The 26017-nt window shown below is 41.8% G+C and overlaps 1 protein-coding gene across 18 annotated transcripts in view; it reads right to left on the bottom strand.

Annotated features, from left to right (window-relative positions):
• elna (elastin a) overlaps window positions 1-26017 on the bottom strand; it is a 63133-nt gene continuing 37116 nt past the window's right edge. For 3 of the 18 annotated variants that reach the window (XM_087283339.1, XM_087283338.1, XM_087283337.1), the window contains exons 21-57: window positions 25831-25923; window positions 25465-25509; window positions 25095-25241; window positions 24775-24819; window positions 23956-24045; window positions 23571-23615; window positions 23040-23144; window positions 22464-22508; window positions 21953-22036; window positions 21576-21620; window positions 21306-21437; window positions 20920-20955; window positions 20743-20808; window positions 19637-19699; window positions 19494-19526; window positions 19228-19299; window positions 19067-19099; window positions 18920-18979; window positions 18049-18102; window positions 17196-17228; window positions 15854-15925; window positions 15616-15648; window positions 15125-15217; window positions 14996-15028; window positions 14734-14877; window positions 14612-14653; window positions 13396-13437; window positions 12088-12114; window positions 11593-11622; window positions 11382-11459; window positions 10980-11033; window positions 8890-8943; window positions 8208-8243; window positions 7409-7444; window positions 5888-5920; window positions 5700-5756; window positions 5-3842 (exon numbers count right to left, since the gene is read on the bottom strand). In XM_087283339.1, the coding sequence (XP_087139465.1) occupies window positions 3796-3842; window positions 5700-5756; window positions 5888-5920; window positions 7409-7444; window positions 8208-8243; window positions 8890-8943; window positions 10980-11033; window positions 11382-11459; window positions 11593-11622; window positions 12088-12114; window positions 13396-13437; window positions 14612-14653; window positions 14734-14877; window positions 14996-15028; window positions 15125-15217; window positions 15616-15648; window positions 15854-15925; window positions 17196-17228; window positions 18049-18102; window positions 18920-18979; window positions 19067-19099; window positions 19228-19299; window positions 19494-19526; window positions 19637-19699; window positions 20743-20808; window positions 20920-20955; window positions 21306-21437; window positions 21576-21620; window positions 21953-22036; window positions 22464-22508; window positions 23040-23144; window positions 23571-23615; window positions 23956-24045; window positions 24775-24819; window positions 25095-25241; window positions 25465-25509; window positions 25831-25923 (2237 nt within the window). In that variant the 3' untranslated portion in view covers window positions 5-3795. 18 annotated transcript variants of the gene reach the window in all.

Here is a 26017-nt window from a genome sequence, read left to right on the forward strand (position 1 = left end):
CGGCTTTATTTAAAATACTTTATTTCATTTTCACTAGAGCAGGTAAAATGCCGGGATTTCCGGGTACTAGTCAGAATATAGGTTGTGGAAAAAGTGCAATAGCCCCGCCCCTTTATTTAAATAAGATGGAAATCCCACGGCACAACAGAGAAGACCCGTTCGGGCTCACAGGCAGGTCAAATACAGCACCAGGTATAATCAGACATCGTAAAGTGTCTCTCCAGATGCACCCAACAACAGAATCAACCAAATATAGCACACACACACACACATACACACACACACACACACTATACATTTGAGAATACATTGGCTAGTGAGGCTTTCAGGACACACACAAACAAACACACACACTCAAACACACACACACGCAATCGCATCTTAAAACATCACACACAGTTTTGCAAGTTCCACAGTGACTACAATGCGAAGCTATTTAGAGCAGGGAAGCGGATGAAGAGTACAGACGTGATCATCGCATGTCAACAAGTCAAGTTCAGCATGAAGTACAGTCCCCTGCTGGTGACGACCCGACCTACTGTCCGCGCGCTACACGTGGATGTGCTGCGTATATGAGCTAACTCTATGTGAACACATCACCGTTAAAACAGAAACATTCTTGGTGGAATGACGGAAGCACCTGCAGTCCCCGCGGGTCCCGGGACAAGGACGAGACATCATCAACACACACAATGTACCAGTCAGATGATCTGAGAGGGTCTCATTACAGATTTACTGTCAGTTTGCTCCCTTCAGATGCGCATGATCGACACGGCTGACAGCAGGCACGGACCGCACGCCACTCACTTCTGCTTGTTTGGGCATAATCAGAGCAGAGCTCTTCATGCTTCACACAGTCTGCAGGAATCAGCGCTGCGTCATTCTGTGCCACTGTTCTGAGTGCAGGTCTGAGCTGCTGAAATGGCTGGCTGCACTAAAACCTCACAGCTGAGCTAACCTGTGTGCATCAGGCCATTTCACCAGCTCCAGCATGAGCTCTGGAGTGCAGAACAGTGGCACAGCTGTATCTGCAGAGACGTTCATCAGTCCACAAGCTCTCCAGCACAGCAATGGCATTAAAGTTCATGAACCCAGCGGGCGTCTATTGTGTTTAGTAGACGTCTTGGCTAAATCAAAACAAGACTGTAAGAAGTGATTAGTCATGTAAAGCCATGAACCAAGTGCCTTAATAGCAACACGTTGACTTCAGACAGACAGTGTAAGCCATTGTAACTTGAAGCTGTTGACTCGATTTTTATAATTATGCTGACTGTACTCTTATTTTTAAAATTGACTAATCCCTATTGCAGTGTCAGACTATTTCAGCATGACTGTTGTCAAATAATTACTGTAATTATCACAATAGTACACATTTGGTGCTTCATTAAGTCTATTAAATCTACAGTTATAGCCTGTGTCGAGTCGAGAAGACTCTGGAGTCTGGAGGAGCAGATTCACTCCTCCAGTCATTTAGCGAGATGCAGAAAAGCTGGAAGATGAATATAATACAGGTGCACTGGACAATTGCTCACCTTATCTAACAAAAGTGATCAGCATAATTATACAAATATTTATCAGTGCCAATGGGTTTACTTACATTCTCTTTGTAAACGTGTTGCTTGTAAGGCGCTTGGTTTACTCGCTTTACTAATCACGTTTTACAGTCCTCAGTCAGTCTGTGTTTGATGAGCAGTCCAGTAATGACTCTATCAGATTTCCACTAAACTCAGTCAAGATGTCTATTAAACCACGAGGGGCTGAATCTCACATGGCACATGATTAAAGAAGAAATGATATCATCATGAGGAAATTAGTTTGATGAACTCAATGAATGTGTTTAGCACCAACAACAAAACTATTTACACAATTGAATCGGTCCAACATGATTTTGTCAAATAAAAGTTTGAGCACATTGGTATTTTTATCTAACTTAAACTCGAAGGTGTCGTGCATTTCAAAGTCTCTTAAGTTACACTGTAAAAGGTGATCAGTTGCTTCTCCTCTTGAGGCTATTTTACATGCAATTGTTTTATTTCTCTTTGCTTTTTGGGCTTACTGGAAGCTAATTAGAATAAAAACCCAAGTATCATCTTTTAATATGATGTACGTTTAGAGAAAAGTGATGTCCATACATGTGGACTCGTGGTCTGAATTAACATAAAACACTTTCTCCTGACTGTTTTGACTATCAGAGAGTAAAAACAACACCCCCCTTTTGGACTGTTAAAATAGTGTTTGGGACATTTCATGTGCTGCACAACAGTTGCAGGATGACTCTGTGTGTCTGTAACAGAATATAAAGCATTCCGAGTGTTTTAAACAGACACTTATGAGCTCAATGTGCTGTCACCGGATGTGGCCACTAAGCTCTAGAAGGGTAAAGCGGGTAAAACAAGTAACTGAAAAGCAACACGTTGACTTTACAAGAATAATGTGAGTAAACCCACTGTAATTTGGAAATGTTAAGTTAATTTTTTATAGTTATGCTAAATGTACTCACTTAACAAAATGAAAGAAAGTTAATCACTTTTTCCAGTGCACCTGTATTATATTCATCTTCCAGCTTTTCTGTATCTCGCTAAATGACAGTCACTAAAGTAAATCTGCTCCTCCAGACTCCAGTGTGTCCTCTCAACTCAACACAGGCTATAATTGTAGATTTAATAGACTTAATGAAGCACCAAATATGCAATATTGTGATAATTATTTGAAAACAGACATGATAAAATAGCCAGACACTGTAAAAAGGGATTGGTTGACTTTAAAAGGTGAGTACAATTGGCATAACTCTAAAAATCAAGTCAACTTAACAGCTCCAAGTTACAATGGCTTTACTTACATTATTAAGTCAACTCTTTACAGTGCATCCTATAAGAGCCGTTTCTGAGCATGTCTCACGAGATACACATACAGGTGATAGAGACGACTGGACAGCCATTGCTGCACGGTGGTAATCTCTAAACCCAAAGCATTACAGGAAACTCTTCTACATCCTCAAACTGAAGTGAAGATTCCACTCTAACAAGTCTTTCAACCTTAAACACTGAAGATTACTTTTATTGTCAACATTTTCCTCTCTTATTTCAGTCCCTTAATAACTAATAATGGTTTAATAATGGTTATGAGAGCATGAGATGAACATTATACACTGATAACAAATCATTTCAAAATAAAAGCCCTCCATGACAGCATTACTGTATAAGATGTGCTTGAGTTTTTTCAGAGTAATTTCTGTGGGAGTATCTGCTAATGAACAGTGTGTGCATTCAGTGTTTATTAGCGGAGGTGAACTGCATTATGGGATGTTGATCTCTGCTCTGTGCTCTTCTGATGTTGAAAATTCACCTTAAACTATTACAAACGCTCATGAAAGTCACTTAAACGTTCTTAGAAGGAGATCAAGCTCCCATAATGCAACTCTTCTTGCTGTGGTTTATTTTCCTCTGGATGAAGCCCTGCCCAGGCAGATAAAGTGGCGTATTCAGCACGAGGAGGAGAAATGCCATGAGCTGTGGATGCTGGAGAGCTGTGTGTGGTGTCGGGAGCGCCCCCAGACGAGCAGCCGGTGAATGAACGCGAGCGACAGGGAACAGGGACATGATCGGGATGTGCCATAAACGAACAGGACTGGGGTTATTCCAGCTTTCAGGGATCTGGATCTGTTACAGATATATACTATCAGTACAAAACAACACCTGTGCATGATGGGGCGGTCGGTTTGAGTATCGGAAGTACATTCTAGAGCATGCAGTAGCACCATGTTTCTTGAGGTCACTTCACATCTCAAGAGCTCCTCTACTTTCTCCTCCGGCCGCAGTATTTGCCCTGACAGCCCGCTCCGCCTGCAGAACAACACAGCACAAGCCAGCCGTCAGCATCCGGAAAACAAGTTCTGATCTCAAAACGTGTAGAGTACACACTGCAGTGTTTCTGAGCCGTAATGTGGATTATACTGTATGTGTTATAGTGTTTCCAGCTGTGTTAATGAATGCTGCAGCGTACTGTAGTGTTGACTACAGTGAACTGATCAGCTGTAATAGAGACTGAAGTGTACTCTACTGTTTACTGCAGTGAAGTATAATATACGCTAAAGCTAGGCCCACATCGAACCAGCGCACACAGGAATCTGCAGATTTATAGCCCATCATTGAGTCTATTTACATGTGTAAATGTGTACATTTATATTAATTCAAAGTTATTTTCAGTAACACTATTGACTAATGTGACATGTTCAAATGATTAATTTGCAATAGAATACGTGAAGTCATGTTCTCTTTAAGTATATATATATATATTATATGAGAGATCTGCTTTGTTTACCCAAATAATTCTTGATTAGATCTAATCAGATTTGCATTGTAAACATTACACTTCTCTTTCATATATGAAATTCTTAGCTATGACACTCCTGAAATCATTACGCACAAAAGAAATAGCATAACATGTACGCAGATTCTGTCTGACCCTGCCTATAGCTGCAGAAAACTACAGTGCTGGGCCAGTTGTTTATATTAGTATAGTTGTGTTACCATAGCAACTGTAGAACTACCACTGTAGATCAATTACTATAGTTGTTACCGTAGCAACTGCAAAACTGCTACTGTTTATCAATCACAGCGGTTGTTGTGTTACCATAGCAACTACAGAACTACTACTGTTTATCAATCACAGCGGTTGTTGTGTTACCATAGCAACTACGGAACTATTACTGCGGCTCAATTACTGCGGTTGTTGTGTTACCATAGCAACTACAGAACTATTACTGCGGCTCGATTACTGTGGTTGTTGTGTTACCATAGCAACTACAGAACTATTACTGCGGATCAATTACTGCGGTTGTTACCATAGCAACTACAGAACTATTACTGCGGATCAATTACTGCAGTTGTTGTTACCATAGCAACTACAAAATTACTTCTGCGGATTAATTACTATAGTTGTCGTGTTACCATAGCAACTTTAGAACTAATATTGCAGATCAGTTTCTACATTTGTTGTTACCGTAGCAACTACAAAACAACTACTGCAGATCAATTACTACAGTTGCCGTGTTACCATAGCAACTACAGCACTACCACTGTGCATCAATAGCTACCATTGTTGTTACTATAGCAACTACAAAACAACTACTCCAGTGAACTACTACAGTTGTTGTGTTACCATTGCAACTAAAGAACTACTAATGCGGATCAATTACTGCGGTTGTCATGTTACCATAGAAACTATAGAACTACTACAACTGCTTACTACTGCTAATGAACAACTACAGTTGTTGTTACCATAGCAACTACAAAACTACTACTGAGGATCAATTACTGCAGTTGTTGTGTTATCATAGCGACGGTAGAATCTCCACAGTAGATCACTGAAGGTGATATAGTTTAGCATCGCTCCGCTGAATGATTGACCATAAATGACTGCAGTTTTTCATGTGCGGTTGTGCCAAACGGAGTGGGTTTGGAACAAAGTGCTGACAGATTTCCACAGATTTTACACCACCAGGAATGTGTCTGTTCGATGTGGAATCGCTCTTCTTCAGTTACTCATGTATGTGTGTATATTGTAGTAATGGTCAGCAGCAGAAGGCCATGCAGTGACTGCCGTGATCAGAGCGTATAGTCTGGGACGTCCGTCAGAAACACCGCAGTGATCATGAGGAATCAGTGATCATGAGGCAGCAGGGATTAATTCTGTCGTACCTCGATACCCTCCTCCCAGGAACCCTGTCAGTCCACCACCGTATTTAGCTGCTTTGGCTGAGGAAAGAAGAACAGGTGAAAGATCTCTATATATCTACAGACAACCTGGTATTAGCCTGTGTTCAAAGAGTGCATGCAGAGGTGAGAAGACCATGTCCAGCTGAAGGTGCTTTATGTAGAGGTCGTACCCTGCTGTGGGGATAGTCCTGCTCCATATCCTCCTGAAACACAGAAACAGAGGAGAGAGATGAGTCTAACTCTGCAGATAAAACAAAGAATATCAGTGAAACAGAAGCAGAACATGCTGTCTGACTCTGAGTTTGTCTTGGTTCTAGTCCAAACATCTACAAACTGTTAAATCAAGAAGCATTGTCTAGACAAGCACAGCATATGGTCTTGTTTCAAGAAATAATGAGTCAAAATGAAGAGAGTTTCTCTTTAAAACAGGCAGGATAATCTGACAATGAGGGAAGTTCAGCACTTAATTTTGACTTTTTATTTCTGAAAGCAAGACAAAAACTCTGAGTAAGAAAAGCATTTTAAGTGAGGAAATCAATGGCCAACTGTGACCAACAGCATCTGTAATAATAATAATAATAATTATTATTATTAATATTATTATTATTATACTAATAATAATACTACTAATATTAATAATAATAACAATAAAATAATGATACTAATAATACTAATAATAATAATACTAATAATAAAGCTAATAATAATAATAATTAAAACAAATACAAATACCAATAATAATAACAACAATAAAAAATAATATTAATACTAATAATATTATTAACAATAATACTATTATTATAATAATTATTATTATTATTTTTATTTTTTATTATTATTGTTATTATTTTTATTATTATTATTATTATTATTCATAATAATAATAACAAATTCAGGAGCATCTGTCTGCTGTGATGACAGTGTCCAGCATGCAGCAGTGTGCTGTGTTTGACAGAAGTGAGCACAGGTGTTACTGTACCAGCGCTGAGAACACAATGCAGATATACTTTGCATGATATTTGCACTCTAACTCAGTGCTTTTCATAGCCAGCGGATATATATGCTCATTTATGGGCTGCTCTCACGCTGCTACAGGTGTACTGTTATATCAGTTTAACAGGCTCAATAACCTGCCAATGGGGGAAGCAGAATGATGTTATTTCAAAGCTAAAACAAGATTATTGTGGAGAAACTCGATTAGTTTTGACTCATTATTTCTGAAAACAACACAATATTATGTTCTTGTCTAGAAAATGCTTCTTGATTTAGGAGTTGGTGGATATTTGGACTCGAGGTGAGATAGAAAAGCATGTCTGCAGTGTATAAATGACCCTGAAGACCACCGAACAGGGCTATTGAATTCAGAGGCAATCTGTTCCGGCCCTCCAGACAGTGCACCGATGATATCAAAACTAGATTTAGTTATAAAGTTCAGCATATTAATATATAAATGTAGACAAAGCCAGCATGGGTGTCTTAAGGAGGAAAGCACAGCATATGGGCTCATACAGTATATGCAGTTGTGTCATCACTCATATTGCAAGTCATCTCTCTCCGGCCCCTCGGTTAGCATGCTTTACATGAACTGGCCCCCATGATAGTCTAATTGAATAGCCCTGCACTAGAACAAGCTGAACTCCATCAGAAGACACTGTGTTATATGTTGTATTATTATTTCACTAAAGCATTACCTGGATAAGCTCCGTATCCTCCAGCAGCTACACCGCCTGCAGAGAAGAGAGAGATGGAGATTTACACATGAACAGGAGATCACTCACTCCTGCATTTCTTTACCAGTTTCTTTCTTATGTCAAACACAAATTAGGATTTTCTGAAGAAAGATTAAAGATTAATTCATTATTTTAAATCTTGATTAAGGTTCAACAGAATAAAGAAACTCGTAAAGGTTAGGAAGCACTTGAGGAGAGTAAATAATGAGTAAATTTTCATTTGTGTGTGTGTGTGGGTGTGTGTGTGTGTGTGTGTGTGAACTGACCCTTTAACTGATATGAAAGTGTGTAGTGTGTGTTTTCAGTTTATTCGTATGGAAGTTGAGCACTCATGCAGTGCATTATGGGAGTGAACGCAGCACAGCTGAGAGCGTCAGAAATGATTCTCGAATTTGTGCTGATTTCCTGGATTGACTATGACTATGAGAACGCATCCTTCACACTGTCATCTTACACACACAGCCTGGACCAGAATCAGTGCCTGTGTGTTTATTATTGAGCAGTTCTTGTGTGTGTGTGTGTGTGTGTGTGTGTGTGTGTGAGTGTGTGATGTTGGTCAGTGTATAGCAGTATTGCAGTGTACACGACCTCTCGGAGGTTCACTAATGTTGCGTTCGACTGATATACAGATTTCCCTGCAGGATTCGAGACTCTGAGGGGCTGGTCATCCTCTGAAGCTTTAAACGTATGTATTTATTCCAAGTATATGCTAATGAATGTCTGCGTCAGGATTTCCAGCATCATTAATGGCGGGTCTCACCTGGCTGTGCGTATCCTGTGCCCACAGAGCCGTAACCTGCAGATACACACGACACAATCACAGCTCACACACCTCAAAGAAAACACAACTCAAATACAACCAGTACACATGAGCGATGCGCAGCGACGTCCCTACAGCGCTGTCTCTACAGCTCCCCAGCGGTGAACACGAGGTACAGCGACAGCTCTGCCGATAATCACCGATTCCTGTGAATCTGCTCATTAAAGCAGAGTCTGAGCTGAATCTGTGCGGTTCCAGTGACTCGTATGATGTAAATCAGTGGAAAATAAACACAAACAAACATGTCCACATCCATCCTGCTGTCTCCTGAAGACACACTGAGCTCTGCTGAAGCCAAACCAGCGCTCTGTGCAGGAAGGGACGGATTTGGACTTGCTTATAGGTGTTTATTCTTCATAATAACCTGTAACTATAGTCACCAATAACCACACACTCAGCTAAAATCATCTGCAGTGGTGTACTGATGAACAACACCACCTTCATCTCCAGCATCACGAGGGTGAGTCAATCACCAGTACATCACTCTCGGGTCAGCCATGCCTTCGACTGAAGCTTGAGTGAGCACAGAGAGTATGTCTGGAGTTCATCTGGCATGATCCACCTATAAAACACCGCTCTATAGTCTGTATTGTCAGACATTAAATGTCATATGTTGTCCTACCTGGTTTTGGTGGTTTAGCACCAGTTCCCACGCCACCAGTTCCCAGTCCAACACCTGTAGCGAGAGGAGTAGACTCAGCAACAGCCCGATATCCACAACACACACTCTATTCTCAGCGCATTTTCTCCATGTGGACGGACATTACTGCTACTGTCTGTCTGCTGTTCACATGACTAGCAAACAAATGTGTGCCTGCGTCCTTCCAAACCACATATCACATCAATCAAGGTCACCCTGAATCCACACGCAGCTCAAGGACGTTATCATTAAACTCTTGGACTGTAAATGCGTTGGTGTGTCCTGTCCAGCTGTTGCGGTCATTTCTGAGTGTTTCTGCCTGTGTTTTTGACCCGTTGGGCTGTTTCTACACTCTCAGAAATAAAGGTACCGGAGATGTCACTGGGGTGGTGCCTTTTCAAAAGGTACAAATTGGTACCTTAAAGGTCCATATTAATACGTCAAGGGCACATATTAGTATCTAAAAAGTACAAAAGTGTTCCTCTTAAAATGTTTAGCTACTAATATATACGTTTGAGGTAGCAATATGGACCTTTTAAGTACAAATGTGTACCTTTTTGTATGTGTAGAAACAGCCCAACGGGTCAAAAACACAGGCAGAAACATTAAAAATGACCGCAACATCTTGACATGACACACCAACGCATTTACAACGTATTTACAGTCCAAGAGTTTAATGATAGCTGTTTTTAGAGTTTGAGCTTGTGAAATTCTGTCATATGGCGCTTTGAAAAAGGAGCGGGATTAAACAAGTTGATTAGACACTTAAAAAAAGTGAAAGTCCAGTGTGAGCGCAGTGGTGGGGCGAGCGAGGCTTCGTGAAACACTGCTTCGAAACTTCGAAACCTTTCCAAACCCGTCTCTACAGGGACACCTAGTGGTTACTTTTAGGTATTGCTTTTAAACAACTTCAACAAAGAAACCGTCACGCGGACTGAGGAATTACAGATCAGGTGGTCTAGACGAGGCTGGCTTAGTGGAGCGGTGGGTGCTCTTGACTGGCATGCAGATGATCTGGGTTCAAATCCAGGAGGAAGCAACTGTGGTCGTTTAATATGTGTCACTTGATTGCTCTGTTCTTGTGTGTTTTGCTTTGACATAGTGAACTCTTGGTGACTGAATATGTGTTGCTTTGGTCATAAATTAATGAAAGACACTTTCTGAATGACTGTACAAGCCGGGACCACCGCAGGTCACTCGCAGAGCGGTTGCACTACGCCGGGGATATGGTTTTGTCCTCGACCCTGTAAATCAGAGGCAGATTTGCCAGGTATCAGAACACCTTTGTAGTTAGGGATCTGTTGAATGGCTGTAGTCATGTGACCTGGGTGTTTCGAAATGTTTCAGAGCAGTGTTTCTATATATCTGTGATTCGAGATCTCGACATCGTGTTGAAACATCAGCGTCATGTCAGCCATCCCTGTGGATTATCTGTGCATGAGTGTCTGCTCCTGTTTTAACCTGTCGGCATTTGGATTCCTTCCGTCTTCTCATCTCCATTTGCATCAGTATTATTCATTTCCCAACAGTGTTACATTATAATATGTTTACAAAGGAGTATTGAAGGAAATTCTAATGAGTTCTGGTGAGTTCTGCCTCTTAGCTTCATTATTCGGAGTATCCCGAAGGGACCCAAACCACCCTTTCTCTATTCATTAGGCCTGGGGGAAACTTAGGGTTCAATGCCAGGTGGGGGAGACCGTACCAAAGTTAAAGACAGGTAGGGGGGATGTTGAGAAGGCTGATGAGGCCAATAATGAGTTTTCTGTGTGAAATAACACAGCGGGAGGGTGGCGAACGATTGGTGTGAATACAGGAGACTCCTGAGAGGAGTCCTGAGCAGGTATGATCACAGTCCAGCTGCAGTGCACTGATCTCAGTTTACATGGTCCACAAGTGTGTCACGGTTTCTCCACATCGCCCTGTGACGGCCACTTAGATTTGGGTTCAGATCTTGTGAACAGGGCAGGAATAAAGCTTCAGGTTTTGCACTTTTCTCTTTACTGTGCAGTATTATTGGCACTATGCACAACATTATATGTGAAGTGCTGATGTTTAGCATGAAGTCTCACCTGCTCCAGGATACAGTCCTCCAACACCGCCAACACCACCCGCTCCTCCAACACCTGATGCACAGAGTCAAGCAGAGGCAGACTGAGAGAAGACTACAGTGCGGGTGTGTGTTCAGTAATGTTGAGCACTGTGTTTGTGTGCGGGAATATGAATGTAAGGTCAAGACATGATTCCAAGCATAGACATTTACATGTGGAGCAGATATTCCTGTGAAACTAATATTTGCATGTCCAGTTACAGAGGATCTGACTGCATTTACATTCATCCAGAACTGCACCTAATGCAGGCTAATGTGGCATCTGGATTCTTCTGCAGCCTGGATGTCAAACTGAACACCTGTGTTCACATGAGCACTGTTAGTCTTGCTGGAGAACTCTGAAGGTGAAATACTGTGATCTTACCAGGGGCTTTCAGCGGTTTGGCTCCAGGTAAAACACCAGTCCCGACTCCAGACGGTCCAGCGCTACCGTAATATTGGCCTTAATAATGAATGAGGAAACACTCAGCAGGGTTTAGACTTTGGTATGTCTTACATTAGTTATCAATCCTTAATGTAAGCCTTTAGATAATTATTGAATTAGTTTCCATACTAAATGATGAACTAATATTTACCTGAGCCATAGGGGTAAGCTCCGCCAGGAACTGCAAACACAGACATAAACATCCAGTCAAATAACGCTGCCGGCTGCTTTACATTATACTGCACAATATTTCATGAAAGGTTATGCTTTTTGTTGTTGTTTGTGTGTAAACACACACACACACACACACTATATTTCTGTTAGAGAACACACACATACTGAGTTCCACCTAATGGGTGACCATACATTATTATTCACTAGATATCATAAGAGGTGGTTCACTCCACTGTGGCAACCAAGGGTTTATAAAGGGACTAAGCTGACAAGAAAATGAATGAATGAATGAATGATATTATAAGAAAGGTGAAATTTTATGATATGAACGGTTCTATCCTGCCCTCTAGTGGTGTATCAAAGCAAAGCAGTTTTAGAGACAGAGAGAGCAGATCTCCTCAATGACAGGAAGATCTGAATCACATGCTCTCTGATGCTGCTGAACTCGGGCATCGTGTGGGTTTGCACTTACCAGCGCCGGGCACTCTCTGTGCTCCACCTGAGTGACAGAACAGCCATGATTACAAGCGGTCATGAGCAAACACACCAGCAGACAGAAACAACAGTGGACATAACCTCTCGTCTGTCCATCGGTGACCCCGTCTGGGTCATTCTCAGCACACACTGCCCTTTGAGTCCAGATGACTGACCGACATGATCAACAGGACCAAGCTTCATTATCAAACACATAAATGTAGCTTGAGCTGACCTGAAGACATCGCAGCCTTTATTAAATGTGTTTTATGAGTAAGTCATTTGTCCTTGTGCTTGCAGAAATTTCTTGCTCACACTTTACTTATAAATACAGTTCTCACTGTTAACAAACCCCAAACCCAACGCCTCAATTAACTCCTCAGTAGTCATTAAGACAGTAGCTGGGTTTGGGTTTTGAGAAGGATCAGGGATGAGTTCATACTTTATAGCAGGGGTCATCAATCTCACTCCTGGAGGGCCGGAATCCCTGCAGGGTTTAGCTCCAACTTGCCTCAACACACCTGCCTGGGTGTTTCGAGTATACCTAGTAGGACACCGGACCTCCAGGAGCAAGTTTGGTGAATCCTGTATTATTAAACTGTCAATATCTTAATAATTAGTGAGAATCAGTCCTTAGACTAATGTGTTGCCATGACTTTTCTATTTTAACATATGATTATGAAGCATGTTGGCAAACGGCACAGCATCCTGAGAATGATCCAGCAACACTGGATGAACAACCTCAGCAACATCCCAGAGAAGACTGAAACCAGGATCCAAAATTAACTTTCTTCCTCACCTGCCAATGAAGGGAGAATTAAGCAGAATTATTGGCCATATAACGTCTCACTAGACATGGAAGTGCATTTGGCATTTACTTCATTAAATGGCAGAGGGATATTTTGACAGGTTTTGTCTTCTACACTTGCGTGATCTTATCGTGCAGTGCTTATTCATCACTGAAGGTTGCCAGAATGAGAGGTTTTGAATGTGCACTATGATGATTTATCTGCAAAAGCCCATTTTAGCATTCATTTGTCACTTGGTGAGAGTTAATTTTGGTCCCTGCTCACAACCGATCACCATCTTTCTCAGTTCTAAGTGTATTGTCTAAAGAGAGGAAGCATTGATGGTCTGTACAGAGAGATATCCTGCCACAGCTACAGGCTGTCAGCAACACATCTGAGAAAACGCAGACCGGCAAACTCAAGCACTAATGTTAGATGGACAACCAAAGCAAATAATGGTAATGGAGTTCTGCTACATTTAGACGAGACATTTGTACATGCAACACAGTAGATCTTACTGGGCTCAGGGGCCTTGCCAGTTCCTACAATAGCCGTCGGTCCTGCCAAAAAACAACATGATCCACCTTCAACTCTTGCAGTTCACAGAGCACGAAGAAAACTAGCTATCAGTTCTAAAGCCCGACTGATGTGTGTTTGACTCTGTTTGATAGGTATGGGGAAAGGGACAATTCCAGCCAGCTGCCAGGGGTCATCACTTATACTGTACCAGGGGTCACCAAACCTGTTCCTGGAGGGCCGGTGTCCTGCAGATTTTAGCTCCAACCCTAATCAAACACACCTGAACAAGCTAAACAAGGTGTTACTAGGTAGAAACAATCAGGCAGGTGTGTTGAGGCAAGTTGGAGCTAAACTATGCAGGTACACCGGACCTCCAGGACTGAGATTGGTGACCCCTGACTTATACGATACAATCCTACAGCAAACATATCTAGCCGTATTATTGTCCTTAACTGTTGCAGATTATCATCTGACACTCAAAACTCAAGTGAATATAACACAACTGAGTCATTATTGCATTTGAAGTGGTCAATGACAAAAATTGGAGTCAAATTCGAGCAGCATTACCTGAAGAAGCCACTGCTGGGTGTTCCTCATCACTTGTGTGCTGCATTTGTGGCCTCTAGAGGTCCTCATTGTGCCTCTGTGTCTTGTTCTTGTTATGGCTTTCTACTTCAATGTCACCTAGGTTTGTTTTGTTGTGCAAGTCTGTTATTGTAATGCTCTTGAGAGCTGGGGTCACCCTCTCCACAGTGGCTGGAAGTAAGGCTTTTACACCACAGGCTGATGAGCTGCTGCTTAGGGTGTACTTACACTAGGTTATATGAACCGCGCCTGAGTACCCCCAAATCCCACCTCATTAAACCTGTGTGAGCGCTCCATGCTACACCCTGGGCACGGATCAGATTAAAGATTAAAAGAGGTGCCTCAGAGTGCAGTTGGGTTGGGACTACTCTTACATGCATACTGAGCACATGTGACGTCTCTGTTTAAGGGATTGTTCCATATGGAGTTCAACCCATTCTTGTCAATGAAGGAGAACCAAGATGCAAACTCTTCACTGCACAACCTCTCAAATCTAATCCCAGCTAGTACCATTCCAAGTAGTAGGCATTGATATTAGCACACTATTATTTGCACTCACTGATTGATGTCAACAAAGAAACATAACGAAGAGTGAACCAACGCATCAGACAGAATCTGCTTTATATTTACCTGGTACGGCCGTCCCTGCAGGAGCCAGGGTTGGAAGCTTGGCTGTGGATAGAGCACAGTTTTAGTGCAACTCACCTCATGTGATTCTTGGCATTTGGTGCAGAAGTTATATTTTCATATACCTGGTTTTCCACTTGGTAGAATAGGAACTCCAGTGCCACTGGGAACAGCAATGCCTGTGCCACCAGGAACACCAGGAACTACAATACCCGTGCCACCAGGTGTGGCCCCAGGAGCTGCTATACCAGTCCCAGCGATCCCCGCGCCTGCAAGACAATTGAGGAAAGTGCTTTCTGTTCTGTCAGATGACCTTAATAACATGCACGGCACAGAGACAGCTTTAGTCATGCAGTATGTGAAGCTTAGTTTTAGGAACTACTCTACCAGTCTTAGGAGGTTTGACTCCACCGGGATATCCTGCAAATATTGGAAAATAATCTCACTGATTTCCTCCTGTTTTTATCTGGAATTGATTGTGATCTGTTCGTTGGTCAGTCAAATCAATTACTGTACCTCCAACGCCAGCTCCTGGTGCCAGTCCTGTGCCGGTTCCAGCAAGTGGTACTCCTCCTGCCCCGGGCACTGTGCCTGCACCTCCAGCAACTCCTGCAGGCAAACATCTCACCAATCAAATCAATGCCGATAGTTTCACTAGCATGTTTTTCACTCTGTAGCAAATTGTAATAACATCATTAAGATTCGTATTGACAATTCAAGAGGTCACTGGCACATACAATCTTCACTGTGAAATGTCCTGGAGATCGAGCTTGCAAAAGTTAAGTTATAAAGTTGATTAAACACACATGAAATGGCCCATTAGGAGTTTCGGGGCACTTTAGACTTACAAACGTGTGTAGAAGTAGGGTTACACTAAACTTTGCAAGTAAAGAGATCTCCAAGAACAGGACCGGGTGGGTGTTTCCTATTTACGCTATTTTGGGTAAAAGTTAAAAGGTAAAGTGTGATAAATGTACATGGCAAAACAAAATGTTTATGTGTCTCACCATATTTTGGAGGTTTAACTCCTGTTGGGTACCCTGTAATGGCATAAATTCATTTTAGGGAATAATTTTTAGGGAACACTTTTCACTAATGAAACGCACTGTTATGACAATCAGTTCAACTTAAGTATTTAGTTTATTCAAGGGGTTAATTTAATAACCAATGTTGAAGTAAAAACAAAATTCAAAAGAGCTTTTTGTATAAAACATCTAAAATAAGAATAATAACAACAATAAAAACCTCCAGGCACTCCTCCAGGCACTCCTCCAGGCACTCCACCAGGTACTCCACCAGGTACTCCTCCAGGTACTCCTACTCATGAAATAAATTTGTCATTTTAAAATGTTATTAAATGTAAATAGAGCCACAGCTTTTATTCTGCATTCTGACATACACAACATTGCCACATGTTTCAGAACACACCTCCAAATCATTGAATTCAGGTGTTCCCCTTCCTGCCATGGCCACAGGTGTGTAAAATCAGGCCCCTAGGCATGGAGATGCTTCTACAAGCATGAGTGAATCGGTCCCTCTCAGGAGATCCGTGACTTCAGCGGGCTCATGCTGAGGTGCAGTCACCAAATTTCAGCAGAGTCAATATCTACAGACCTCCAAACTTCATGTGGCCTTCAGATAAGCTCAAAAACAGTGTGTAGAGAGCTTCAGGATTGGGTTTCCATTGCCCAACAACTGCTTCCAAAGCTTACATCACTAAATGCAATGCAGAATGTGGGATGCAGTGACGCAAAGCAGGCCGACACTGACTCCAGAGCAGTAGAGATGTGCTCTCTGACCGTTCCTGCTTCTCTGTCTGCCAGTCTGATGGATAAGTGGAGGTTTGGCAGTTTCCGTGATAACTCAACTAGCCTGACTGCATTGTGCTGAGGGTAGAGTTTGGTGCAAGGATGGTTATAGTGCAGGTTGTTTGGGCTCAGCTCCTTAATGTTCCAACATACCAGGACATTTTGGACAGTTTCTTGCTCCCAACTTTGTGGAAACAGTTTGAGGATAGCGATTCCCACTCAACATGACTGCACAGCAGTGCACAAAGCAGACCAAATAAAGACAAGGATGAGTGTTTTTGGAGGAACTGGTGAGGCTTGACCTGAACACCTTCTTCAAGATAAATTAGAGCAGAAACTAGAGCCGGGACTTCTCATCCAACACCAGCAGATCTCACACATGCACTTATAGAAAAATCTATTTAAATAATTCCATCCCTAACCTTACAGAAAAGCCTTCTCAGAAGAGTTGAAGCTGTTACAGTGGCAAAGAAAGGGTCAAGTCCATATTTAACCCAGCCTATTAGGACATCATGTGCATGTAAAGACATATGCTCCAAAATATTTGGCCAAATAGTGTAGATCTGAGGGCAATGTATCATCCAAAAAACTTTTTAAACAGGTCATTGATTAGATGTTGACGGGTGGGCACATCACTCAACAATGTGTGCAGATGAGCAGGAATTTCACAACATTAAATACTTGGAGATGTCCTGCATTCATCAGCAGAGAGATGTTGAGAGTGTTTGACTTATAGTCAATTATATTTTATTTTTATGAATAAAATTAAAACCATTTACCGTATTTAGGTGGTTTTGCTCCAGCGCCATATCCTGTGGAAAGGTTAATCTGTTTTAACATTATGTAGAAGGCATCTGTTTATATGCAAAATGAAGCAAACGCTTTCCTATACTCTATATCATAATTGGAAATGAATTACCACATGCAGTGTTTCACATTTGTGGGAATAGCATATCATTCTTAGCATCAGTCCATGATCATGCCCGTTCATGAAAGCTACTAAATATCTCTCCAAATCAGCGGCTGCCAACTCTGTTCCTGGACATCTACTGTACCTTCCTGCAGAATTCAGCTCCAACTCTGATCAAACACATCTGAACCAGTTAATTATAGGAATCTGAAATCTGCAGGAAGGTAGATCTCCAGGAACAGGTTTTCTCTATCCATCATCCTGTGCTGGTGAGAAATCATCCGCTTCATTCTGCTGGATGTGTCTCAGTCACAATTGTTAACTACTGGGGTACCAAAGCTCTTCTTGCTGATGTACACCACACCACTGGCACCAATAATCCAGCCGGATGCTTTATTCTTCTCCACTCAAGCAGCTCAGCCTTTCTTTCTACTCTCATGATCACAGTCTATGTGTGTGAATGGGTGTGTATGAGTGTTTCCCAGAGATGGGTTGCAGCTGGAAGTGCATCCGCTGCGTAAAACATATGCTGGATAAGTTGGCGGTTCATTCCGCTGTGGCGACCCCTGATTAATAAAGGGACTAAGCCGAAAATGAATAAGTGAATTAATGAATGAATGAATGAGTGAATGAATGGATGAGTGAATGAATGAATGGATGAATGAATGAATGAATGAATGAATGAATGAATGAATGAATGAATGAGAGTGCAGTAATTTCACCTCCAAAAGGATATCCAGTTCCTGTCCCAGCTCCACCCAGGGCTCCCCCCAAACCTATTGACAACACAAATGGCACTGAGTATTATACATCTTACAACAGATTTACAACTTGTTTGAGAATGTACTTTGCAATTTAAAATGCTATACAGTCACATAGCTGATTCCTTTAAAGAGGTATATTACTAGCAAAAACAAAAGGTAATAATACAGAAATCATAATAACGATACACCATTTCCGAATCACACGTCTCTTTAATATGTAGTTTAGGTCATGCATATCTGTTTAAATTTAATATTTGACTAGTAGTCGAGAGCAAAAGCAGCAGACCATCTCAAATTTCAGCAACAGAATCTTGTTTTTCCTTCATTTCTCCATTTCTTCTCCTATACCCCACCACTGAAAAAGGCTTCCAATAGTTTCACAGCAGAGAGCTTAATTGCAGTGAAGCCATGTATTAATGAGTCAAACGAGTTCAATCATGGTTCCAAGCCATTGAGCATGAGCTGTATTTCAAACATTTTCAAACATTCAAGTCGGATCTGTTTCAAATAGCAGGCTTACAGTACCAAATGGATTTATGTTTTCAAAGCCAGCAGTAATTGAGCAGGCTGTTTGATTTGGGGCTTGCAACACACTCTACAAATGTTAAATACAAAACAGAGAAATGTTTGTGCATGTCTAGACGAGCTTAAATACAGTGTAAAACAGGAAAAGTTAAATTACTGAAGAAAAAAAGCACATCCAAGCAGTCCCAATGATCTCTCTGCTGTTCATATCACTCGTGTCTCGTGTCATCTGCTGTATTTACTCACAGTGTAAACAACTGTTAGATGTGGCAGAGCTCTGCTCATCCACAGCCTGATTTCCTACCTGGTCTCTGGAGTCCAGGCACAACACCAGTCCCTGCTGGCAAACCACCACTTCCCAAACCTAAACAGAGGTATTTTTACATTTAGCCAGAGAGATTAATGTGCCTACACACTAGTTAATACAGAATTAATCAGCTATTATAAATACCATATTTAAGAGCCTTGGCTCCAGCAGGGTATCCTTAAAAATAGAAATAAGAAGAGATGGAAATATAATACAATCCTCAAAACCTCAAAAAGACGTTTAAAAATTAGATCTAAAACTCAGCTTCTCATATCATTGTGCTTTCCAGAAAGCAGCAGCCATACCTCCTGGTCCAGTTATTGGTATTCCTCCAGGGACTCCTCCGGGTACTCCAAAACCTGTTCCTCCAGGCACTCCTGCGGCCACAAAGCATAATATCTGACCGATCAATACTCGATTCACACTCAGTCAGTGGACCAGTTTATATGATCTCAGCACAACTATTTTCTATTACAAACAACATTCAAACACAAACTGTGGAGCAACACATGTACAAACAGCTGAATAACACTGCCAAGACAGCTGAAACAGAAAAGAGTCAAGCCCTTACCATATTTAGGAGGTTTGGCTCCAGCTGCTAGCCCTGAAAGCATTCAACACTGTGACTAAATGTTCTCCAATGCTAAAAACAAAATTAGCTTAACTGACAAACATCCATTGTGAGAAATGGGGACATTCAAACATGTACGGTACCTCCAGCCCCAAGCTGTCCTCCAAGCCCAGCCACAGAACCATAGCCTGGGGCAACTCCAGCTCCTACACACAGTGAGCAGCTCATTTATTCATGCAGTACTTACTATAGTCTGGTGAAAGTGCTGTGAATGTGCTATCCCTGCTGAAAAATCCAGCTTAAACCAGCCTAAGCTGGTTGGCTGGTTTTAGTTGGTTTACCAGCCTGGTTTTATAGGTTTTTTTTTTTTTCATTTCCAGGCTGGTTTCCAGCCATTTCCAGCCTGGTCTTAGCTGGTCAAGCTGGAAAATGACCAGCTAAAACCAGCCTGGTTTAAGCTGGACACAGCTGGTTTTGGCTGGGCTCCCAGCCTGGTTAAGCTGGGCAGGCTGGCTTTAGCTGGTCATCTCCCAGCCTGACCAGCTAAGACCAGGCTGGAAATGGCTGGAAACCAGCCTGGAAGTGGCCAAAACCCCTCTAAAACCAGCCTGGTCGACCAGCTAAAACGAATCAACCTAGGCTGGTTTAAGCTGTTTTTTTCAGCAGGGATGTTGGTCAAGCTGTACATTTCAGCCTAAGATGCTGGTTTCTGTTTTAAACCTAGCTGCTGTTTTTTTTACATATCATCAGTTATAATAATTCCCAAATTTGTATCATAGCTGGACAAGATCCAATATGGCAACTAGCATGGCTTTCAAAACAACAATAGCAACAATAATAACTAGTCCTTCAATTAGCTAGAATAACTAGATGCTCTCAGGATCAGCTCCCTCAAAACACCACTACTACTTACTGTAACATCAACTATCCACAGTACTTCACTAAGCAGATCACCAGGTTCTTGCTATTGACTAAAACTTCCAGTCTACTTAAGCCTGTACTGCGCACATCTCAATCTCAGTCAAGTTCGAAATTCTGGAATTCATTTAACTGATCACAGATAAACTAAAAAGTTAGCAAATTCTGGAACTGAGTACTATCATCTTAGGCTGAAAGAGAGAGGTGAGGTTTTATCGCAGGTTCAGGGTTTTGGAGATACATGTGAGAGGAATATAGAGTTGTATTTTGCTTAGCGCTCTTGCTAAGTGCCTCGAAAGCTAGTTAAAGTTGAATATGTGTGCCTGCTCACCCCCTGCTCCAGGGTACAGTCCTCCAACACCTGGAACAGCACCAGCTCCACCTGCCGCACCTAGACCTAGGACATCCATCCCAGAACAACACATGTAGGAAACGTTTACACATTAGCTTTCAAAATGAACATCGCAGATCTCTGTGTGCAGTTCTGTTGTATGCAGGGAAACGTTACCGTATTTAGCTGCTTTGGCCTGAGCTGGTGTAAGACCTTGGAGAAACAGCAGAAGTAAATGTTTTTGAGACTCTTAGGAAATGTTAAATGTTCCAGATCATTGGCCTGGCCTCAAATGAGACAGATTTCTATGATTTGTAGAATGTCCTCATTGGTTTTGTTTTAGCCCAAATTTATGTGACACTGCATCACAGAAAGGGGAGCAGGGTTTTGGCAAGAAGACACCAAAGTACATAATTTCTGTTAGATGGAGAGGTTTGGATTGAGGTTACAGTTAGCATTAGGACAATGCTTTCTTGATAGAAAAGCTGTTCCAGGACCAGTAAAATATAGACTCTGATGCAAGAGCATACTAAAAACAAGAACTAAGTAGAGACATTTTGTACCTCCTGTTGCAGGGTAGACTCCCCCAGCTCCTGGAACAATCCCAGGTCCAGCAGGAACAATCCCAGTCCTACCTGGAACAATACCGGCACCACCAGGAAGAACCCCAGCCCCACCAGGAACTGCTCCTGCACCTGGATAACGGCAAGTGAACACTCAATCTGGGATTCCTAACTTTGTTTCAGGTGTCTTGAGTCCTGATGAAAGAGGACCATTGTTCTACAGAATCTGGCTCTAATAGTGAGCTTTAGCCTGTACTTGCATATGCTTACCATATTTAGCAGCTTTTGCCTGAGCAGGGGAGAGTGCACCAGCACCTTCACACACAGGTAAACAACAACAACAAAGATTGATCACTATTATATAACTATAATGAACTGACTATTAGGTGCATTACAAAACTGATAGGGGAACATGATTTTGGCAAGACATCCCTGTTCATAGTAAATCATTTATATCAAACAGTAAGATGGTGAGGTTAGGATTGGAGTCACAGATAGGATTAGGAAAACACTTTCTTGATAGTAACGTTGTTCCAGGACGAATATAAATATACAATCTGAAGTAAACCTCAACGATTGAAATGCATGAGCATCTTAAGGATTTGATCACATTTTTATGTTCAGTTATCTCTCAACAAACATTTTACCTCCTGCTCCAGGGTAAACTCCTCCAGCTCCTGGCAAAATCCCAGCACCACCAGGAAGAATCCCGGCACCACCAGGAACTGCTCCTGGATCAAGGCAGGGCAATGAACACTCAATGTGAAATTCCCAATTTAATATTTCAGGTGTCTTCAGTGCTGGAAGAAGACTGCTACTTTACAGCAGGGGTGTCCAAACCTGTTCTTGGAGATCTACCTTCCTCAACAGTTTAGCTACCACCTTGATCAAACGCACCTGTCTTTAATTACCAAGTGTTCCTTCGGATTCGTCTCAGTTGGTTTAGTTGGGTTTAATTGTGGTTGGAGCTGAACTCTGCGGGAAGGTGGATCTCCAGGAACAGGTTGAGCATCTCTGTTCTACAGAGTCTAGATCTAATGTTGAACTTCAGCCTGTTCATTTCTACTTATTCTAAAGACACTGATTGACTTCTTTGGATGAGCTTGACTTGGGTTGTAATTATATAACACTGGTACATCAGTTAATATGCATGCTTACCATATTTAGCAGCTTTTGCCTGAGCAGGGGAGAGTGCACCAGCACCTTCACACACAGGTAAACAACAACAAAAAAGATGACTATTAGATCATTCTAATAAACTGACAGTCAAGTCTAAAGCATCACAAAAGGGGAACATATTTTTTGCAAGACAACTTTGCTCCTGGTAAATTATTTATGTCAGACAGTGAGATGGTGAGGTTAGAATTGAGGTTGCAGAAGGGTTAGAACAATGCTGTCTCGATAGAACAGATGTTCCAGGACCAATACAAATATAGACTCTGAAGTAAACCTCAAAGATTGAAAATGTACAACAATACTAAGACTTGATCTCATGATGTTCCAAATATCTCTTTAAACCAGGGATGGGCAAACTTGGTCCTTGAAGACTGCTGTGCTGCAGAGTTTTGTTCAAACACTAATCAAACACACTCGAAGATGCTAATCAATGTCTTCAAGATCATTAGAAAGCTTTCAACAGGTGTGTTTGATTATGGTTGGAGCTAAACTCTGCAGAGACACCTGCCTTCCAGGACTGAGTTTGCCCATCATTGCTATAAACAGACTCTTTTGTACCTCCTGTTCCAGGGTAAACTCCTCCTGGCCCAATCCCAGCACCACCAGGAAGAATCCCGGCACCACCAGGAAGAATCCCGGCACCACCAGGAACTGCTCCTGCACCTGAATCAAGGCAGGACAATGAACACTCAGTGTGAGATTCCCAATTTAATATTTCAGGTGTCTTCAGTGCTGTAAGAAGACTGATACACTACAGCAGGGGTGTCCAAATTTGTCCTTGGAGATCTACCTTCCTCAATAGTTTAGCTACACCCTTGATCAAACGCACCTCTCTTTAATTACCAAGTGCTCCTTCAGATTCTTCTTGGTTGTTTTGGTTGCATTTAATTGTGGTTGGAGCTGAACTCTGCAGGAAGGTGGATCTTCAGGAACAGGTTGAGCATCTCTGTTCTACAGAGTCTAGATCTAATGTTGAACTTCAGCCTGTTCATTTTTACTAACTCTAAACATTGATTTATGTTTTGGACGAGCTTGACTTGAGTTGTAATTATATAACACTGGTACATCAGTTAATACACACATGCTTACCATATTTAGCAGCTTTTGCCTGAGCGGGGGAGAGTGCACCAGCACCTTCACACACAGGTAAACAACAACAACAACAAGATTTAGCACTACTATTTCATCATTATAATGAACGTACTGTCAAGTCTATAGCATCACAGAAAGGGAACATTTGAGCAACATTTGATGTTCCAATTATCTCTTTAAGAGAGATATGGTGGGCTGCGGTCCTGCAGAGTTTAGTTCAAACACTAATCAAACACACTTGAACATGCTAATCAGCGTCTTCAAGATCATTAGAAAGCTTTAAACGGGTGTGTTTGATTATGGTTGAAGCTAAACTCTGCAAGTACACCAGCTTTTCAGGACTGAGTTTGCCCATCATTGCTATAAACAGACCCTTTTATACCTCCTGCTCCAGGGTAAACTCCTCCAGCTCCTGGCACAATCCCAGCACCACCAGGAAGAATCCCGGCACCACCAGGAACTGCTCCTGCACCTGGATCAAGGCAGGGCAATGAACACTCAATGTGAGATTCCCAATTTAATATTTCAGGTGTCTGTAAGTAGACCGTTACTCTACAGCAGGGGTGTTCAAGCCTGTTCCTGGAGATCTACCTTCCTGCTGAGTTTAGCTGCAACACTGATCAAACGCACCTGTCTTTAATTACCAAGTGATTACCTCCTTTAGATCCTACTTAAGCCATGGCCACACTGCACTTGTTGCCTAATGGACTTCCATTCATGTGTATGCTAATGTGTCAGACTAGAAACAACAAGTTTCCCAATTCACTGTTTTCCAAAGTTTGAGCTTGGTGACCTCTGACCTGTGAAATCGCATCACGTGATTGCATAAGACCAATCGAAGATCTAAACATGACCTCTCTGTACAGAAATTTAAAGTATGGACCGATCGCTAGTTTTCATAAAGGTCTAATCACCCCTTTTCACAGTGCCGTACAACAGAATCTCACATGCTCAAACTCTAGTGTGACCGCAGCATTAGTTGGTTTGGTTGAGTTCAATTAGGGTTGGAGCAGAACTAGGCAGGAAGGTAGACCTCCAGGGGAAGGGTTGATCATCTCTGTTCTGCAGAGTCTGGATCTAATGGTGAGTTTGAGGCTGTCAATTTCTACTAATTCTAAAAACATTGATTGCCTTCTTTGAATGAGTTTGACTTTGGTCATAATTAATTAACACTGGTACACCAGTTACTATGCATGCTTACCATATTTAGCAGCTTTTGCCTGAGCGGGGGAGAGTGCACCAGCACCTTCACACACAGGTAAACAACAACAACATAAAGATTGATCACTACTATATCATCATTATAATGAACTGACTGTCGAGTCTAATGCATCATTAAGACAGACATCCAGATGGTGAGGTTAAATTGAGGTTACAGTTAGGATCAGAATAATGTTTTCCTGATAGAAAAGCTCTGAAGACTCTGAAGAAAACCTCAAAGATTGACAATATAGGCTGTACTAAAACCTTGATCACATTTGTTGTTCCAAATATCTCATTACATCTTCTGGTTCGTTTTACCTCCTGGCGCAGGGTAGACTCCTCCAGCTCCTGGCACAATCCCGGCCCCACCAGGAAGAACTCCAGCACCACCAGGAAAAACCCCAGCACCACCAGGAAAAACCCCAGCACCACCAGGAAGAACTCCAGCACCACCAGGAACTGCTCCTGGATAAAGGCAGGACAATGGACACTTAATCTGAAATTCCCAATTTTATGTTTCAGGTGTCTTAAGTCCTGCTGCAAGAGGACTATTGTTCTACAGAGTCTAAGTCGAACAGTGAGCTTTATCTTGTACTTTTAACTAAAGACATTTATTGGCTTGTTTAGGTTAGATTAACTTTAGATGTAATTAAGTAACCCAGGTATATCAGTAAATACACATGCTTACCATATTTAGCAGCTTTTGCCTGAGCGGGGGAGAGTGCACCAGCACCTTCACACACAGGTAAACAACAACAAAAAAGATTTAGCACTACTATATCATTCTAATAGACTGACTGTCAAGCGGTTTTTGGCAAGACATCCTTTTTCTTAATAAATCATTTATCTTAGACAGTGAGAGGGTGAGGATAGGACTGAGGTCACAGATGAGAATAGGATAATGTTGTCTCGATAGAAAAGCTGTTCCAGGACCAATAAAATAGACTCTGAATTACATGTTAAAGATTGAAAATGTAAGACCTTACTAAAACCATAAACACATTCTGTTGCTCCAAATATCTTTTTATATACTTTTATCTCTTTTTTTTTTTACCTCCGGGTGCAGGGTAGATTCCTCCAGCCCCACCAGGAAGAACTCCAGCGCCACCAGGTAGAACCCCAGCCCCACCCGGAACTGCTCCTGCTCCTGGATCAAGGCAGGACAATGTTTACTTAATTTGAGATATTCTACAGCACAGGTGTCAAACTCAGGTCGAGGGCCGCAGCTCTGCACAGTTTAG

Source organism: Danio rerio, chromosome 15 (assembly GCF_052040795.2).
Source record: "Danio rerio strain M-AB ecotype USA chromosome 15, GRCz13ab, whole genome shotgun sequence".
Taxonomy (NCBI): Eukaryota; Metazoa; Chordata; class Actinopteri; order Cypriniformes; family Danionidae; genus Danio; species Danio rerio.